Source organism: Podarcis tiliguerta (assembly GCF_965153285.1).
Source record: "Podarcis tiliguerta genome assembly, chromosome: 14".
NCBI classification, from domain to species: Eukaryota; Metazoa; Chordata; class Lepidosauria; order Squamata; family Lacertidae; genus Podarcis; species Podarcis tiliguerta.
In genome coordinates this window covers 836917-857337 of record NC_139547.1, presented here as the reverse complement: position 1 = coordinate 857337, position 20421 = coordinate 836917, and the positions used below count along the sequence as shown (strand labels likewise).

Below are 20421 nucleotides of genomic sequence, written 5' to 3'. Positions count from 1 at the left end.
GGTTTTAAACGCAGTGTAAGGAGTCCCTATCCATTCTGAAGGAAATCAGCCCTGAGTGCTCACTGGAAGGACAGATCCTGATAGTTTGTTAGATGTAGCCTCCAAACTATATGCCAGGCTCCTTCTTGGGAGACTAGAAAAATGGGCAGATACAAATAAGGTGATATCTGAAGCCCAGGCAGGTTTCCAAAGAGGGAAATCCACATAGGACCAGTGCTTTCTGCTATGTAAATACATCCATAATTTGAGGCAAAAACTATATGTTGCTTTTATCGATCTAAAGTCAGCTTTTGATACGGTCCCAAGACACGCATTGTGGCAAAAATTGGAAAATACAAATATAGACCTACGTCTGTTATTTCTCATCAAAACATTATATACTGACACATCAATACAAGTAAAGGTGGATCTGGCTGGCCATCTCACCACTAGAATTAAGACCACTACTGGAGTCAAACAGGGATGCATTTTGGCACCTTTCCTGTTCAATTTTTATATTAATGACATGGTTAAAGAACTGGAGGGCCTACAGTTTGCCCCTGTCACAATTCTCGACCAAAAACTCTCAGTTTTAATGTGTGCTGATGACCTAGTACTTGTATCTAGAACCCAGGTGGGCCTGAGACGGCTGCTTGCAAAATTAAGTTCATATTGCATGAGGAATGCTTTATCTATAAACTATGATAAGATGCGGGTCATTGTATTTGGGAAGCGTTCTAAAAAGCATGTTTGGCACCTGGATGAACACATCATAAACCAAGTAAAGACGTTTAAATATCTGGGATTGATTTATTCAGAAACGGCATCTTGGAATACACAGCTATCGAATATTAAATTGCAAGCCTTTAAATCAGCAAAAGCCATTCTGAAATTTGCTGCCTGTAAAGGTGGAAATCTGGTCAACCCAGCTCTATCTGTGTATAAAGCAAAAACAATGGCCCAGATTTTATATGGTGCAGAGGTTTGGGGTACCTCAAAGGTCTCCGGTCTGGAACCCCCACAGAATTATTTTTTAAGAGTTCTTTTAGGTTTACCCAAAGATGTGCAATCTGCCATGGTCAGGTTGGAAACTCGCATGTTGAGCATAGAGAGCCAAATAGATAAAAGAATTCTCTGTTACTGGTTTAGAGTTCAACAGATGGATAACACTAGGCTACCAAAAAAAATGCCTGATTGAGCTCTCAAATGGATTACCCCTTAAAAACTGGGTACATCATGCTGCCCAACTGATGGGCAAATATGATCTCTCAGTGACTGAGATTAAATAACTCCCCTTATATTCACAGAAAAATATTTTTAAACGAACTGCTGCTAGGAAAATTAGAGCAAATTATATAGCCAAGGTAGCCATTAACTGTAAAGGAGATGAATTTATTTGATCCTATCTATCTACCTCAGGCTATGCTCTATCTTTGTCACCAAACTCTGACTATAAATTGCACACTGTATTAATTGATATTGTTTTTAACATTAGTGACCATGTGATGATTTTAGCTTATGAATTTCATTGTTTAATGTTTTTATTTGTACATTGGGGTACTTTTATAGCTTTGTTTAGAATACGTAATGTTTTAATAATATAAATGTTTTAAGTCTTTTATTACCAATTCAGTATATTTTCTTTTAATTGTCAAATAATTCTGTGTACATTGCGGCAGCCTTTGGCTATGTGCAATAAAACTGACTGAGACTGAGACTAGTCCCCGCCCCCATCATTAATCTCTAATCCCCTTTAAACATACAGTAAGAAGGCAGAGGGAGGTGGAACCTCGACCCACTGGCCAAAGGCAGCGCTCCAGGCCTCTTGGTCAAGCCCTTCAGACTTCCTGAGCTAAGCTCCCTCCCAAGCCCCACGACTCCCCAGCCCTGCCTTGCACCGCAGATGAGAGTTTTTAATAGGCTGGAATGCATCCTTATTGTTTTATTTTATTATTTGAAATAATAAAATAATCCATGAGGTCCCAGAGCAAGTGACAACCATTTAAACTCCATTCAAGCAGAGTCCTCGGATGCTGGCGAGCATAGAGAGGTGTGCAAGCACATGCAGTAAGAGGCCTGTGGGCAGAGGCTAAAAATGCCACTCTTGCTCTGCCTAGTTTTGCCTCTGGTGCTGCCCACCAATGGCCTGTGGCCCCCAGAAGGTTATCCAGAAGGGAATGTGGCCCTTGGGCTGAAAAGGGTTCCCTGCCCCTGGTGTAAGGTGAGCAGCAACAAGAAAGAGCTCCATCCAGCCCACCCCAGTGGCTAATTTGGGAGACACCCAAAGCCAGCCACCCTCCTGGACCTTTTCAGGACCAAGTAACCTTGCCTTGTACCCTGGGCAGAAGGCCAGAAGCAGAGCTCAAATTGCAAAGAGCAAAGTGATTTGGGGTGGGAGTTATACACCCTGGCCTGACCACTCCCTCACATTGGCTACAACACTCTGAGTCCCACATATCCTGCCCCTGTCCAGAGCCAAGCACTGCACAGCTTCCTCGTCTGTCACAGACGGGGGTGGGAGGGGATAGAGAAGCAGTGCTCAAGGTATTCTTCCTTGATGCATGGAGGGCCCATTCCTGTCTTAAGGCTAAGAAGGATAGAAAAGGAGTCCTGCTGGATCCAGCCAGGAATGCATCCCATCCCACCCATCTCACCAACACAGGAGCCCGATATGTGGAGAAACGTGACTCAAAGAAGTAGGAGGCCCAGGGTTCGCTCTGATTGTTTAGAAATACACAATCGCTTTGAAGTCCTCTCCCCTAGCATGGAAGACGAAGAGCAGACTCCATTTGAGGATCTCTCCCTCATTACAGTCGATCAGGTATGTGAAGATGAGCAGCAAAGTCAGTCCTCAGGGAATGTGCAGGCGACCTTGGAATGGACCACTCACGGAAGAACCCCGACCAAACCTAAGAGGAGGCGTGTAGTGGTGATAGGGGATTCCCTACTGAGGGGAACAGAAGCAGTGATCTGTGGGCCTGACAAGATGTCTCGGGAAGTGTGCTGTCTCCCCGGGGCTAAGATCCAAGATGTAACTGAACGACTGCCAGGAATCATAAAACCCACTGACAAATACCCCTTCCTCTTGGTTCATGTGGGAACCAATGACACTGCAAGCAATAGCCTCCAGAAGATCAAAAGAGACTACGAGGCTCTGGGCAGGAAATTGAAGCAATTAAATGCACAAACCGTCATCTCATCTGTCCTCCCAGTTGAACGACATGGCCCAGGGAGAGAGGGGAAAATAGTGGAAGTAAACAGCTGGCTTCGCAAATGGTGTAAACAGGAACGGTTTGGATTCTTAGATCACGGACTGCAGTTTCTTGAAGATGGACTTCTGGCAAGCGATGGGCTGCACCTCACAACGGTTGGGAGGAATGTTTTTGCCAAAAAACTCAGAAACCTCATCAGGAGGGCTTTAAACTGACTAATGTGGGGGAGGGAGACAGTGCTCCTGAAGGTAGGAGTCTATCAATTGATGAAGATGATCATCCAAATATCATAGACCAAATGGAGCAAACAGCAAGCAGACCTAGTGGTGGGAGGAAAAAATCCTTAAATAAGAGACACGGGGGAATGACTAATGGACTTCAATGTCTGTACACTAATGCACAAAGCATGGGAAATAAACAAGATGAGCTTGAGCTCTTGGTACAGCAAACTAAATATGACATAATAGGCATCACTGAAACCTGGTGGGATAAGTCCCACTATTGGAATGTAAAAATGGAGGGATACAATCTATTTCAGAGAAACAGACCAGACAAGAAAGGAGGAGGAGTGGCGTTATATGTCAGGGATGTGTATACCTGTGAAGAGATCCAAGATTTAGAACCTCAAAGCCAAAGTGAGAGCATTTGGGTCAAAATTAAGGGAGAGAAGAATAACAGTGACCTAATTGTGGGAGTTTACTATAGATCCCCAAGCCAAACGGAGGACATAGATGATGCCTTCCTGGAACAGATGGCCAAGCATGCAAAAGGAAGGGAGATAGTGGTAATGGGGGACTTCAATTACCCAGATATTTGTTGGATGTCAAACTCAGCCAAGAGCATAAGGTCAAACAGATTCCTCACTGGCCTTGCAGACAACTTCATTGTCCAGAAAGTGGGAGAAGCAACAAGAGGAACAGCCATTTTAGATCTGGTCCTAACCAATGTTGATGACCTGGTTAATGGGGTAGAAGTGGAAGGATCATTAGGCGCAAGTGATCATGCTCTTCTGAAGTTTACTATACAACGGAAAGGAGCAGCCAAGCATACTAGGACTCAATTTCTTGACTTTAAGAAAGCCGACTTCATAAAACTTAGGGAAGTGCTGGGTGAGATCCCATGGACAGTAATACTAAAAGGAAAGGGAGTTCATGATGGCTGGGAGTTTGTTAAGAGGGAGATAGTAAAAGCACAACTTCAGGCAATACCAATGAGACCAATGAGATCAAGGGAAGTAATAGTGCCACTGTATTCTGCTCTGGTCAGACCTCACCTGGAGTACTGTGTCCAGTTCTGGGCACCACAGTTCAAGAAGGACACTGACAAACTGGAACGTGTCCAGAGGAGGGCAACCAAAATGGTCAAAGGCCTGGAAACGATGCCTTATGAGGAACGGCTAAGGGAGCTGGGCATGTTTAGCCTGGAGAAGAGGAGGTTAAGGGGTGATATGATAGCCATGTTCAAATATATAAAAGGATGTCACATAGAGGAGGGAGAAAGGTTGTTTTCTGCTGCTCCAGAGAAGCGGACACGGAGCAATGGATCCAAACTACAAGAAAGAAGATTCCACCTAAACATTAGGAAGAACTTCCTGACAGTAAGAGCTGTTCGACAATGGAATTTGCTGCCAAGGAGTGTGGTGGAGTCTCCTTCTTTGGAGGTCTTTAAGCAGAGGCTTGACAACCATATGTCAGGAGTGCTCTGATGGTGTTTCCTGCTTGACAGGGGGTTGGACTCGATGGCCCTTGTGGTCTCTTCCAACTCTATGATTCTATGATTCTATGATTCTATGATTCTATGATTCACTGTCCTGTTTCCCACAAGAGTCAATCAGGTGTGCAAAACATGATGCTGAATGAAAGGTGGTTCTAATAAAGGTGCCAGAGCATAAAAGGCTTAAGGATCAGATATGCAAATGCCAACCCCTCGGTTACAACACATTTACTTACTTTATGGGGTTTTAAAATTACCAGCCAAGAATTATGCAGCAGTACCTGGTTAGCTGATAAATACTGAAAATACAGTAATAATGGGTGAAATATGATTCAGGTGATGAAGCCAGCTCTGTGAAGTTTTGCAATTATTATTTTTACATGGATCAAGAAGCTGTAAAATTCTCAGGGATCAATATTTTGCATAAAACAGATGATTTGTTGACCAAGAATTTTATGCTGTTAAGGAAGGAAGTGAGATGAAAATTTGATACATGGAATAATTATAATCAGATTGAAAGGATGTGTGTGTTTTCTTTAAAAAGGAATGCTCCATTTGTTTCTGCTTCAAACATTTCCAATTAAAGTGACATATACAATTTACGAATGCTTTTCAAAGATGACCATTTAAGACTATTGTGTTATTTCTCAATAAAAAGAGCTCAGTGGCCCATCTAGCTCAGCCTCCTGTTCTCCCAGTGGCCTGATCCCGGGGGGGGGGGGGGAGGAGCAGGCAGGATTTGAGCACAGAGGCACCCTTCCCTTGCGTGCTTTCCAACAAGTGGCATTCAAAGCATTACTACCTGCAACCCTGGAGGCAGAGCCTTTGACATCGTGGTTCGTAGCTTGTGATAGCCCTCTCTGCCATGAATTTGCCCTTTCCACTTCTGTAGCCAACTAGGTTAGTGGCCAGCACTGCCTCCCACGGGAGTTTCACAGTTTAACAATGTACTGCGTGAAAAAATACTTTCTTCCATCTATCCTGAGTCTTCCAACCTTTAGCTTCATTGGATATCCCCAAGTTCTAGTGTCATGAGAGAGAAACTTTTCTATATCCACTTTGTTTATGCCTTGCATAATTTTATAAACTTCTAGCATATTGCCTCTTACTTGCCTTTTCCTCTAAACTAAAAAGTCCCAAATGTTGCAACATGATTTGATTTTATGATTTTATATGTGTTGGAGGCTACCCAGAGAGGCTGGAGCAACCCAGCCAGATGGGCATGGTATAAATAATAAAATGATTCTTATTATTCTTATTTTTTCATATGCCAGTGCTCTTTATTCTGGATTAAGGGGGTGGGGTAAACAAATGACAATGGTGCCCAGAAACCTCTCCATCAGCTGGGTGGCACAAAATATGTCCTCTTCACATGAATGGCTTTCTGAGTACCAATACTGAACATCACTGCCAGTTCTGGAGAGGGAGAAGGGGAGGTACAGCGTCCTCAGCATGGTGCAGGTGTGGCAGCAGGAGCATTGGACTGGCACTGCCACTGTACCCACACTGCGTGGAGATCCCCTCTTAGGAACCATCAGGACATGTTTGGCCTTCTGAGGGCAGGTGAGCAACAGCACCCTGTGTGGCTAGCTTAAGGAGCACAGAGCAGGCTAGTCCATGTGAAGTAAGGCTGAATTAGGCTCCTGCCACAATCCCTAGCATCTGCCACTTGAGGCCCCTGCCTCACTCAGCCTAATGACAGGGCCGGCCCTAGCATGTGAGCTGCAAATAAGCAAAACCAAGGAAAAACCTCATGGGTGACCCTTGTCTTGGGTCTTCTGCTATATCAAGTCTAAGTTGTATCTCGAATGCAAGTTTTTGTATTAGTATTATTATTCTTTAATATATATTTATAAGTTTTCCAATTATTATAGAACCTCAGGGGCAGGTAAAAAATAAAAAAATCTCAATAATACATCCAACTAAAGGCGGGGTGTGCAAAACCTAAACATCCAACCTAAAATAATGACAACCATATTTCTCTAGGTGGCGCCTGCAAATCTGAACACTATATGAACTAAAAATCTCCCCATACTGAATGCAATTGAACAGGATCTTCCTGTCCCTTAGAGGCCAGTAACTTATGTGTTACTTTTTTCTGCAATAACCAAATTCCAGGTATTTTTATAGCATAAGGATATAGTCAAGTTTTTAAAATGGCTTACACTGCTGTGCTACAGAATTCCTAGCAGCATCCATGTCAAAAGTTCCTTTTGGCAAAATATCTTCAAAGTACACATCCACATATTTAGTAGGGGAAACTGGGAATAAATTTGAGTATGTGTTTAGTATTCTTTGATAACTCCTGATAAATTTCATTCCAGAATAAAACAACCCTGTGATCCTTCCCATGAGGGATGAGGGGGAAAGTGCCTTTATTCCAAATTGTATTGATAATGTTTTATAAAAAGCTGTGCCTGTAGAATATTTAACTGCTTGGGATGGACCATTAGTTAGAAATATGTTTGAATTTTAAAAACAACAACAAAACTGATAAATCTCAACTTGCCTCCTAAGAATGCCATTCCACCATTGGGGGGTACAAATTTTCCGCACCCATCCTCTCCTGGAAGATGACAAGACAAGATGGAGACAGTTATTGCCTGATGGCAATTTTGCCGAATGGGGAGAGGCAGGGCAGGGGATTTAAGCCTGCTCCACCTGTACTCTATCTTCTTCTTAATTTGACACCCATTTTGCAGTGTGGACCTTAAGGCAAGTTGTCTGTTTCCAAGGGGCTGAGTAGTGGATTTAAGGGAGGGGAGATCCTGACCGGCTTTGGGTCTTCTCTTGTTTGCCTCTTCCACACTAATTGGCATGTAGACTAGGAAAGATTAATCTCCTACCTGAGGTAGTGTTGGGGTGTGGGTATCTCTTAGTTGCTGTTGCTCCCCAGGTGCTGGGGAGGGGTGCCCTCTGACCAGGCGGACACATGGGGTGAATGTTGGCTAAGGGAGACATGATGTGCCTGGTGGGTTCATATACCCCAACTGTAGCTCTTAACCTGCACAGGTGATGTGGGTTGAATTACCCCCATCTATTAAAAACTACCTGCACAAATTTGATTTGGTTACATTGGTTGAATTTGGCTAATAAATTTTGTTTTGCAGGTCCTCAAGTTGTTAAATTTTAATAAAATACCTACATTTCATTGTCTTGAGTCTTCATCCTAGTGTGGTGGCAAATTGAGGAGGATTGAGGTTTCACAAGGGAAAAATCTCAAAATAGAATGGTGGATAGGAAGGATAGGTTCCCCCCCCCCCACTCCAATCTGCTTACAAAACTCAAACAATTAAAAGAACAATGTTGATTTGATGAGCTTCTCCTAAGGCTACTGTAAGTAGGAGAGGCTGCAGAGTTTTGATAAGCAGCTTATATATCTTCTGGGTTCCGCTGCCAAATGTGCCTGCTACTTTAGCAACGGTTTGCTTTCCCATATTTTCTTCTCCTTTTGAAGAGGGGCATTTTTCCCACAGAAGCCATTCTCATCCATGTGAATGCCTGGCACACCCAGCTGTGAATTAACAAGCAAGGGGATGAAGGAATGAGAAGGCCAAAGGACATTTGCTATGAGAGAACCAGATGAGCAATGGAGCAGGATCCATGTCAGAGGAGGCATGCAATACCTCAAGTAATCTAGTCAATGGTTCCTTCGGACACGGAGCAATGGATCCAAACTACAAGAAAGAAGATTCCACCTAAACATTAGGAAGAACTTCCTGACAGTAAGAGCTGTTCGACAGTGGAATTTGCTGCCAAGGAGTGTGGTGTAGTCTCCTTCTTTGGACGTCTTTAAGCAGAGGCTTGACAACCATATGTCAGGAGTGCTCTGATGGTGTTTCCTGCTTGGCAGGGGGTTGGACTCGATGGCCCTTGTGGTCTCTTCCAACTCTATGATTCTATGATTCTATGCAAAGCAGAGAGATAAAGTAATTGGGAAGTTTATGGCTAGCAGTGGATTCTACTTTGGGGGATCTTAAATGCTGAATTATTGGGGACTGCTACATTCCACTTCAATTTATTCCTAAAACTTGTCTTTAGAATCATAGAATTGAAGACTTCGAAAGGATCCTAAAGGTCATCTAGTCCTGCCCCTTGCAATGCAGGGATATCAGCTGAAGCATCCATGATAGATGGCCAGCCAACCTCTGCTTAAAAACCTCCAGGAAAAGAGAGTCCACAACCTCCCAAGGGAGAGAATTCCACTCTCAAACAGCTCTTACCACCAGAAAGTTATTCCTGATGTTTAGTCAGAATCTCCTTTCTGGTAACTTGAAGCCATTGGTTCAAGTCCCACCCACCAGAGCATTAAAAAAAAAATCTTGCTCCATCTTCCACGTGACAGCCCTTGAGATATTTTAAGGTAGCAATCATATCTTCCGGGCTAAACGTACACAGCTCCCTCAACCTTTCCTCATAAGGCTTAGTTTCCAGACAATTGATCCTCTTGATTTCGTTACTCTGCACACGTTACAGCTTGTTAACATCCTTCTTAAACTGTGGTGCACAGAATTGGGCACAGTATTCCAGATGTGGTCTGACCAAGGCAGAATAGAGTGAGACTATTACCTCCCTTGATCTGATGCAGCCTAGAATAGCATTAGAATAGCTTGTTTGTTTGTTTGTTTGTTTTGCTGCTGCTGCTGCTGCTTCACCACACTGTTGACTCATGTTCCAGCTTGTGGTTCACTAAGACCCCTAGATCCTTTTCACATGTACTGCTAGCAAGCCAACTGTCTCCCATCTTATATTTGTGCATCTGGTTCTTCCTGCCTAAGTGCAGAACCTTACATTTGTCCCTATTGAAATTCATTTTGTTAGCTTGTGCCTAGTTCTCCAATCTGTTACGGTCATTTTGTATCCTTATTCTGTCTTCTGTGGCATTAGCTACCCCTTCCAGTTTGGTGTCATCTGCAAATTTGATGAGCATCCCCTCAATCCCTTCACCTAAGTTGTTTATAAAGACGTTAAACAACAACGGGCCCAATACAGAACCCTGTGGCACTTTTAAAAATGTATCTGTTACTACCCCTGTGCATGGCTGGGATGGGGAAGATGTTGAACTATTGGTCCCATCATCCCTAGTCATTGGTCATGCTTGTGGGGCTGATGGGAGTTGGAGTCTGACATCTGGAGGGCCACAGCTTCCTGCATCCCTGATGCTTTGCCACCTGCTCAATTTAGTATGCAAAAGATGCCATTGTTAATGGATTTTATGAAGTACATCATGAAACTTAGGTGCCTTTCAGGGGGTTTAAATATGATGTGAGCCAAATTGAGCATTATTTTGACAATGGAATGGTGGTTGAATAAAAATTCTCCAGATAAATATGTGGGTGCAGAGTGTTATCCTAATCAGCTGACAACCTGCCCTTGATTTCCATCTACTGTGGCTATTGTTAAATTTTGCAATCCTATGTCTGATATACCCAGGAATAAGGAATCACCAGATGTTGCCCTTGCCTGTTGGTCATTCACATATCAAGCAGATCAACTGCAGAATTTCTATTTAGTGTCACACCGGGAAGAAAAACTTCAGGAGTGTTTTTCCCCAAAGTGTCTGAAAAAACAATTTCACAGCTTTAGACAACAAAAACAGTTACATAACTCTAATCATTTTTCTTATATTGTTCCCCCCACCCACAAAATATTCTACTTAAAGGAGCAAAATAGCTTAATCCATCCTATAAATAACAGAAAGTTTATTGCCTTGCTATTAAAGAACAAGAGTATTTGCTATGGAATATATAAAGCAGAAGCCAGAGAACGGAAATGCAACGTTTTAACAGTCTTCTTTAAAGTCATAAACCAGAAATGGAGGAGAGAGGAGGCCTCTAAAGTATGGTTACCAGATGTCCCTGTTTCCCGGAGACAGTCCCCGGATTTACAAATCTGTCCCCGGACAAAATCCGTCCCTGGAATGTCCCCGGAATCCATTTAATGTTCTCAGATTTATATTTTAAGTGTTGTAGATTTATTAGTAGGGAATGAATGTTGCATGATTGGTCAATGGCACAAGACACATCATATGGGGACTTCTGGCAAGGCAAAATGGCGGGCGCCACAACAGCAAGCAGCTCCTGAAGACAGCCAGAGCCAACTGCACTACCAGGCTGGCTCCGGGCTGCTGAGACTGCCGCTGCTGCCACCACTGCCGAGGGCGAACTGGGGGTGCCTGGGGTGTCAACTAGGGGAACCGCTGACCCTCCCCCCGACCCAAATCAAGCCGGGAGCGAGAGCACCCGGCCGACTGCCAAGCGGTGCTCCAGGGTCAGGAAAACCCCAGAGCTGACGCAGGGAGAAGGAGGAGAGGAGAAGGAGAAGGAAGAGAGAGAAAGAGGAAGGAGAAAAAAGAGGAGAGCCCCGACCTCGCCACGCCACTGCCGCCGCTGAGGAGGAGAAATAGGAGAGCACCAGGAGGGCAAGAACATGTGGCTGAGCCCAAGCCCGACCCAAGCCTACTCCACGGTGGCTAGTACTCCAAGAGAGCAGGCCGGGGCCCACAGGAAGGCCACGCGACAGAGGAGACCACAGAAGAGAAGATATTACTTCTTTTTTTATAAAAAAAAACTTTTTCTCTCTCTCTTTTTTTTTTTTAAAAAAGTGTCCCCGGATTCTTTGAAAAAAATCTGGTAATCTTACTCTAAAGGTGTACAATGGACAATATATTACGGCCCAATGCATTTCATAAGGTGGCATGCATGGGTGTAGCCAGTGGGCGGGGGGGGGGGGGGCAACTAAATTAAGTAAATACATAAAAATACTTAACTAACTGACCAGTTGCATTGCAGGTAATATCTCAACCCTGCAATGAAGGGCTTCAATTTTGCCCATTGACTTTGTGTGGCCCCAGTCCCACAAATGTATTATTGTGGATGCCAAAGCACTCGCGGCCCCCTGGAACTGGTTCCAGTGTTTGCCAGTGAACCTGCTACTACATAAGACCTTATCAGTCACTGAGATCTGGATTATACAAATGAAAAGACTTACCACATCCATGATTTGCCTGAGGCTGAGGCTGAAGGAGACAGTGAGCGGCTGGGAGTCATTGGCCACAGGCCTTTCCAAAGGGTTGTAATTCTTCAGGAGTTCCTTGTAGAGTTTCCTCTGGTACTCTCCCTGCAGGGACACTGGAGAAACAGAGGCAAATAGAGAGGAGTTTACAAAAATCTCACTGTCAACTCAATGTCATTGACAGGTTCAAAACTCTGCTCAAATCAGCAGTGGGTAGAGCCAAACAGCTAAACTGCCATGCTACTGAAAAATCTTACTGAGATCTGGTGACAGGCAACAGCTCAGAGTGCAACCCTTGAGCCAGAAAGGCTCCATTTAAATCTCAACTCCACAAAGCACTCTGTAGGTAATGTCAGGTGCGCTTCCACCATGGTGTTTTGAATCACAATTCCCATCAGCCCCAGAGCCTGGCATCTGCCCTGTGAGAGTAATAAGACACAGTGTGGTATAGTGATTAAAATGAATAGGGAGACTTGAATTCAAATCCCTGCTCAGTTCCAAAGCTCACTAGTCATCTTTGGAGCAGTGCCCCCTCTCTGTCTCTTTGCCTGATCTTGGCAGTTTTCCCAAAGTAGTAAAAAATCTGATTATCAAAAAAAATGAAAGAAATATGCAACTTTGCTCAGTTTTAATCATTCATCTTGATTGCAGAATTCTTCTTTTCTTGGTGCAGAATCTGGATGTGGACTTTTAATTTTGCTTTAGTTCAAAGCAGAGAGAGAGAGATTCGCCTAGGACCAGATCACTTCCTTGGCCCTTCTAAATCAGGCATCTTTGGAAAGGCGCAAAGCTTCATTTAATTGAGAGTTGTATCAAGGATGAGGGTTGGATGAGATGCCGTGGCTTTAAAAAGATGAAGAAGACTCCAACCATAGATGTAGACACACACACACACACAGAGAGAGAGAGAGAGAGAGAGAGAGAGAGATTTCTTATTCCTGCAGCCAAGAATATATTACAAGCTCAACTACACCACTGAGGTCCAGTGGGGATGACCAGGGAACACAAAATATGCCTTCAGCCAGAGATAATTTGGGAATTACCAGCAAAAAGAGCCCTAGACAAGAGTGGGAGTGTGAGGTTGGCTAGAGTCAAAATGACCTGTCAAGATCCATTTAAAAAATCATCCTGGCTTCTATAAATCCATCCAGCAGGGTCTGGACAAAGTGTACATTATTCAGGGGAAAGGAAACAGAGCCAGATCTCACAAGTGCACATGATACTAAATATTTAGGTGGTCAGTTGCTGCTGCTGTAGACCCTGCAAAGCTCACTTCTCTGGGTTGCTGCTGCAGCTGTTGTTATTAACCTGAGTTATTCCCAGCCCTTCCCTAGAAGCTCCCAGGGGGGAATCACAATCATTATGGGAAAGGAATCCCGCAGTTAAGGGCTGCAGCAGAGAATGCCCTATCTCCTGGACCACCACCAGCACTTCTGCCAAGAGGCCCCTCTGATGATCTCCGCACCCAAGAAGGCCTCTAGGGAAGGAGGCAACCTTTCAGGTATTTGGGCCCCAAGTGACTTTGGGCTGTAAGCACTAGCATGAGCACCTTAAATTGGGCCTGGAAACCAACTGGCAGCCAATGCAGCAGTTTTAAAATGGGGGTTATAAGAGTTCTGAATGCAACCGCAGCCAGTAACCTGGACACTGCATTTTGGACCAAGTGAAGGTTATTAGCATGCATTGTGTCTGTACAGGATTACAGTTGTGAGAAGAAGTTTCGGTGTCCAAACAACATAGCCATCTCTTCTCAAGTGCTTTCTCCATGTACATCCTCTGAACAGTGGGAGACACTCCTCCTGATTACTTCCCTTGCAGAAGAAGTGGGGAACATCCACCCCACAGGCTAAACTGGGCCTGGTGGGGCTCCAAATTTGGCCAATAAGTCAATTTCCCCCAAAAGCACTTGCCCCTCACACCTGACTTCATATGTGTCATCAAGTGTGCATCAGGTGGTGATGTGGCTTCTGAGGAAGAATGTTCAGGACAAATAAAAGCAAGTACTTATTCACACAGTACATAGTTAAACTATGGAACTCTCTCCCACAGGAGGCAGTGATGGCCACCAACTTGGATGGCTTTAGAGGAGAATTGGCTACTCACCATGATGGCCCTGCTCTACCCCCACAGCTGGAGGCAGCAAGGCTTCTGAATAGCTGTTGCTGGCAACCACAGGAGAGGAGAGCTGCTCTTGTGCTCAGGTTCTGCTTGTGGGTTTCCCACTGGGGCATCTGGTTGGCCACTGTGAGAAGAGGATGCTGGACTCGATGGGACATTGGCCTGATCTAGCAGGCCCTTTCTATTTTTTTATAATGTTCCCAACTGTTCCTTGGCAAGGAATGCTTGCAGTCAGTGCCAGTCAGCTGGCTGGAGGCAACTGCAAACAGGCTGGAACTGGGAACTTCATAGCACAGCTGATGCCTGCCCAAAGCAGCCTTGCTAGAAGAGCCAAAAACTTGATCTGCTGTGCCATAGAGTTCCCAATGAAAACTTTGTAGCTCAGCTAATGCTTGCCCAAAGCAGGCTTGCTGGAAGTGCCAATCAGCTGATCAACTATGATAACAAGCCCGCTGGGATTGCTATTGAGTTTCTCACTGGGAACTCCATAGCATGACCAATATCTGCTCAAAGCTGATTGGTTAGAAAAAATTGCGTGTAGAGCAAGCCCACTGGGGGGATTGGCATTTATAAGAAGACCTAAAGCACAGCTTGCTGTAAGTGCAAACACTCCTTGTCATTGGTAGCTTGAATGAAGGCCAATGATGCAACGGATCTCTCTCTGCTCAGGGTTTTTGGCTACCATTGGATACTAGCCTTTTCACCAGTTTGACATTGCTCTACTTAAGAAGATAGCTTTGGCAAACTGGTGTCATTCCTCACATTGTGTTCCTGTATATGCATTGACTTATGCATTTTGTAATGTTTGTTTATTTATTTAGAGCCTTGTACTCCTCTGCTGAAAAAGCTCTCAGAGCAGATTAGATATGATCAATTAAAGTAAGACTGTTCTTGCCCACAAGCTTACACTCTAAGGGCATGACACACAAAAGGAAAAAGGGATGGGGAGGAAAAATATGAGGGACCACACATTTTATTTGTCATCCCAATGCATATGTTAGAAAGTGCTGCTGTTCTTGTATCTCCATCTCCTTCTCTTCCCCATCCTTCCTCCTTCCCTTAATTATTTCCCTCTGCTTCTGAAATTCAGATTGTATTTGATTTTATGACTTCTACCAAATGTCATATTCATTGATGGGGCTGTTATAGAAAATAACAACAACAATCCCACATCAACTCACCTGCACATGTCACAAATGCACACTAGCATAACCATGTACACACAAATGCATGCATTTTGATAAGGATCTGCATATGTGGAAATATCATGTCAGAATTAGACCCTCATTCAAGGGCTTTAAGTCAAAATTGAAACATTTCAATGAGGAAGGTTGATTTGGTCCCAAATGGGCGTGTGAATAATTTAGACGGGGAGAGTGAGGATTCCCCACAACCGTCCTGCAGTTATTTAAGGGGTTCGGTGCGCTGCTTGGTCACTGGTTATCTGATGGGAGAATCCTTTCCCAGAACACTTCATGTGCTCACCTTTTTAAAAAATTGTACACTTAAGCAGGAGCATCAAAAGCTGCTGTGAGGATAGGAACTGAAATGAAGATTCACACAAATTTGAAAACTGGCAAACTTTTCAGCATTCTTTTTTCTTTCTAATGTCCACATTTTCAAAGTTTCCTCTTGAAGTATTGGTGTCTTTATATAGTTTCACCAAACACACACACACACACAACCATATAAATGAACATAGCTCAGTTGATAGAGCATGAGACTCCTAATCTCAGGGTTCTGGGTTCAAGCCCCACATTGGACAAAAAGATTCCTGCATTGCAGGGGGCTGGACTAGATGACCTCATGGTTCCTTTCAGCTCTGTAATTCTATGAATCTATTATTCTAATAATACATATCATTTATGTTAAACTTCACAGAAATGCTAAGAATGGACCAACTGTATCTTTGTGGAAATTCAACTTTTGAAGGATACTTTAAAAAGGAAATTAGTCTTCCTAATTCATTTTCACACAGTTGCACTAACAGTGCAATCTTTTGTATGTCTACTCAGAAGTAACCCCTATCAAGTTCAATCAGGCTTCCTCTTAAGTTAGTTTTTCAGCTTCACAGCACAACTACAACCTGTGTGGAAATAACTAAGTCCCACTGAATTCAACAGAACTTTACTCTCAAGTACTGGATTTCAGGCTTTGTATCTATTTGATGAAGCCAAAGTTAGTACACCTTGGGCTTGATGCAAACTCAAGTACTTCAGGAGAGGTTAGTGCATCCTCACATCTCTCCAAGGAAAATCAATGGGACTTAAAATGCTTTGCTGTAGCCCTTAATCTATTGGGGGGGGGGCTAAATCCAACAGTATCTGTCACTGAGAATGTTACAAAAAAATCATATTAGAACAACATAACTTTGAAATGCTGAAATGCTTTAGTGACTTGCTTCTGTTAGTTACATGATTATCACTACCTATACTTTTCTGCATTCAATTTCCCACTGAACTCCCTGTTTACAATCACCCACCCACCTCCAAAGCCATGTGTATGTACACTCAGTGCTTATATACACTTAATGCCATGTGTGAAGCAGTTAAAGTATTGGCCTAGGACCTGGGAGACCAGGGTTCAACCATTCAGTCAAAAGTTCATTGAGGGACCTTGGTCAGTCACTGCTCCTCTCAGCCTAACCTACCTTGCAGGATTGTTGTGGGGATTCAGCAAGGAGGAAGAAGAACCATGTACACCATATTGAGCTCCTTGGAGGAAAGGCTGGGATATAAATGCTATAATTGCAATAAAGATAGCCTGACAAGGTGGACTCGTCCATGGAAGTTTATGGCATCATAAATGTGTTGTTCTTTAAAGTGCCAAAGGACTCTTGTCCTTTTAAGCTCTCATGTTCTCAAGCTCCTAATGATCTTCAAGCTGAATTAGGAGTTGATAATACAAATCTTTCACCTTACCTGCTGATGCCCATTATCTTGAGCACCTTCCTGATACCCTGCAATGATCAGGTGAGCCAATTCCAGGCTTTATCCAGAGAGACATGCAGAGCAGGTCCAAAAGCATGCATGCTGAAAGCAATCCATACTTTGTCCTTGTTTGGCTAGTATATTCTTTTTGCGATTCTTTCTTTACTTTAGCATATTACTTACATCATTACTATGGAGGTTTTTCAGGGAGGGAAAAACCCTATTAAAAGGCAGGCTCTAAGGGTCTTAAAATACACACCATACATAAATAACATAAATATCATCAAAGTACGCCCTCTTCTCTGGAAGCCACACAAATACCAATATGCAGGGGAAATATCAGGAGGTGGAAATGCTCCCACAAGCTCAGAGGAAACTTCCTCTCTATCCAGACTAGATCATCCAAACTAAGACAGAATGCATGTGTTTGGCGATGTGGGGGGGGGGGAGGCGAGCAATGCCTGTGAGACGTGTGCGGTCCAGACCAAAAGTCCTGGTCGGACACTCCTAAGCCACCCCAGCAGCAAACTCTCCTTCAGCACCAAGGACGGCTCCTGGCTCGGAGGCAGCGGCTCACCGTGCACGAGTCCCCCGGCGAGGATCAGCACCACGGACAGCTCCCTGGTCCCCATCCCGGGATCGCGGCGGCGGCGGCGGCGGCGGGTCTCTCGCAGCCCCGGCAGCCCAAGCTGGGTCTCCCGCGGTCTGGAAGCGGCGGCGCTTCCGCGCGAGGAAGGGCCGGGGGCCGGCGGGAAGCTCGGGGATGCCTGGCAGGCGGCGGGCCGTGGAGCCCCGCGCTGGCGGCGCCGGGCTAGATGGAGGCTCCTCCTCTCGAGGCTGATCTCCGCTTCTCTCCTCCGCCAGCTGCCGGCTCAGCCGCGGCGCCGGAATGCCAATCGCCTGGCGCTGCTTTCTTTCCTCCGCGACCACCCCCTCCTCTCCCCACGTGACGGGTATCCCTCCTTGCGAGTAGATCCACCGGCAAGGACCATCCGTTGCCAGAAGGAGGCTGATCCTGCAGCAGCGACAGGCAAGAATGCAGCACCCCAGCCCGGGCAGAGCCGCCTTTATAGGGGGAGCGCCCAGCCTGGCCCCCGCCTCCTCCTCTCTCGTCCCTCCCTCCTTCTCAGCCATCAACCCACCTCTGGTCCCTTCTGGCTTGGCTCCGGCTCAGTCCCTTCCCGCTCCAGAGTCTGCCTGGGGGAGTTGGCGGCGCTTCCGCAGCGGCGTTTGCCTGCCTGCCTGCCTGCCTGCCCACCTCGGTCGGTCCCAACCTAGAGCGGAGCCAGGCGCACGCTTCCCGGGCGGGGGGCTGCGGGGAGGAAGCCGTTGGATGTGTTTAGGGCTTCCTCCCGAGCCAGCGTGCAAGGGAGACTGGCAGGACTTCGGTGCATTTCTTTTCAGCCTGAGATCCGATCGCACGCCCATCTGGAGTCCCGTTAATGTGACAGCGCCTTCCGAGTAAACGTAAATGGGCATCGAGGATCCGGTTGTCAGAGCTGCGCGGAGGCAGCTTCGTAGCGATGGAGAGGAGCTTCTCACAGTCTCGGAGGCGCTCTCGGTGCGGTGTGCTGCACGATGTAAAGATCTGCTATAAAATAAATTCAAAATTAAATTGTCACTCACACGGACACTTTAAGGCTGCAGTCCTGAACGTACGTATCTGGGACTCAACACCCGCTGGCTACTTCATTATAACCATGTTGACAATATAAATCTGCAACTTTTCTTTTCTTCAAAGGAAAGAGTTTATTGTGCCCTTTGGCATGCAGGCTCCACAAATAGACAGGTGAAGTTTTTGTTAGAGTAGCTACTCAAGATGCTCACTTACTTGGTGGTAAGGTTATAATTATTTATTTATTTATGCCCAACCTTTTCCTCTGATGGGACTCAAGGTGGCTTACTGATTAAAAACAAGACTCGCTAAAAACTTGGGGGAAAAACAATAAAACTATATGCATGTATAACATCTGTTTGAAACATACAAATAATAAGATCCATTCACCTCATTAAAATCTGCTTCTGGGCATTCAGTCTGTAGGCTACTTGAGTTCTTCAGGGAAAAAATGTTTCTAAAGACTACTCACATATGTTCTAAAACATTCCACCATCCCTGTCTCTTAACACCAGACAGGCATCTTCACTCTACCCTTTGTAGTGCCTGCTTTAAAAAACCCTGATGTATGTTCTAATTTGTTTTAAGTTTATTGCTGATTTTCTCTTTTGAGTGTTTTAAAGAGCTGTTTTAACTGATAATTTTATTGTTTTGTGTTTTTGTAAACTGCTTTTTTACAATCAAGCAGTGTATAAATTTCATTAATAAAATTCATCAGAATGTGATATACACCTGGATTTTCCTATGGGTCGTGACAGGTATTGCACAGACATTAAGCATTATTCAAATTACTTTGAAAGGTATTAAGAAAAATATTGCTTGCTTAGAAATATCAAACAATATTTACAAGGTAACATGGTATAGCATGCAAGCATGCAAGGTTTAAAAAAAACAATAGTGGTAACTGTTGGAAGCAAAAAAAAAAGTCAAAAGTTTTCTATGAATTATTAAGGAGCTTTCTGACAAAAAAAAACCAAAGATCTTCCCCAATTGATTCTCTTTCTACACATTTCCCACAGGAGACTGGAAGAAGTCAAGAAGATGTGGATTGGCTAAGAGGCCTCCTGATGACATTTAACTAACTCTAAGGTCATAAGAAGGGACGCGGGTGGCGCTGTGGGTAAAACCTCAGTGCCTAGGACTTGCTGATCGTATGGTCGGCAGTTCGAATCCCCGTGGCGGGGTGAGCTCCCGTCATTCGGTCCCAGCTCCTGCCCACCTAGCAGTTTGAAAGCACCCTTAAGTGCAAGTAGATAAATAGGTACCGCTTTATAGTGGGAAGGTAAACGGCGTTCCGTGTGCTGCGCTGGTGCTGGCTCACCAGAGCAGCTTCGTCACGCTGGCCATGTGACCCAGAAGTGTCTGCAGACAGCGCTGGCTCCCGGCCTCTTAAGTGAGATGAGCGCACAACCCTAGAGTCAGACACGACTGGCCCGTACGGGCAGGGGTACCTTTACCTTTCCTTTAAGGTCATAAGAACATCCAAAGAGGCTACTGGATGAGGCCAATGGCCCATCTAATCCAGCATCCTGTTCTCACAGGGGCCAACCAGATGCCACAATGGCAAAATCCCAAGCAGGACCAGAGTGAAACAACCATCTCTTCTCCCTGCTATATCCACCAATTGGCCTGCAGAAGCATCCTGCCTCCAGCAGTACAGTTCAAACTTAGCCATCAGAGTTAGCAGGTCACTGCTAGCCTTTTCCTCCATGAATCTGTCTAATCCTCTTTCAAAACCACCCAGGTTTGTGGCCCTCACTGTCTCTTGTGGGAGTGAATTCCATAGTGGAACCATGTGCTGTGTGAAGGACTTTCTTTACTGTGCCCTAAATCTTTCAAC

The 20421-nt window shown here is 44.8% G+C and overlaps 1 protein-coding gene across 3 annotated transcripts in view; it reads right to left on the bottom strand.

Annotated features, from left to right (window-relative positions):
• The window catches only part of LOC310664150 (neuronal acetylcholine receptor subunit alpha-7), an 82432-nt gene extending 63259 nt beyond the window's left edge, over window positions 1-19173 (bottom strand). For 2 of the 3 annotated variants that reach the window (XM_083412809.1, XM_083412810.1), the window contains exons 1-2: window positions 17544-19173; window positions 11895-12034 (exon numbers count right to left, since the gene is read on the bottom strand). In XM_083412809.1, coding sequence (XP_083268935.1) covers window positions 11895-12034; window positions 17544-17598 — 195 coding nt within the window. In that variant the 5' untranslated portion in view covers window positions 17599-19173. The remainder of the gene's footprint in view (window positions 1-11894; window positions 12035-17543) is intronic. The other variant, XM_083412811.1, reaches the window with a different exon arrangement.
• Between the last annotated feature and the right edge of the window lie 1248 nt (window positions 19174-20421).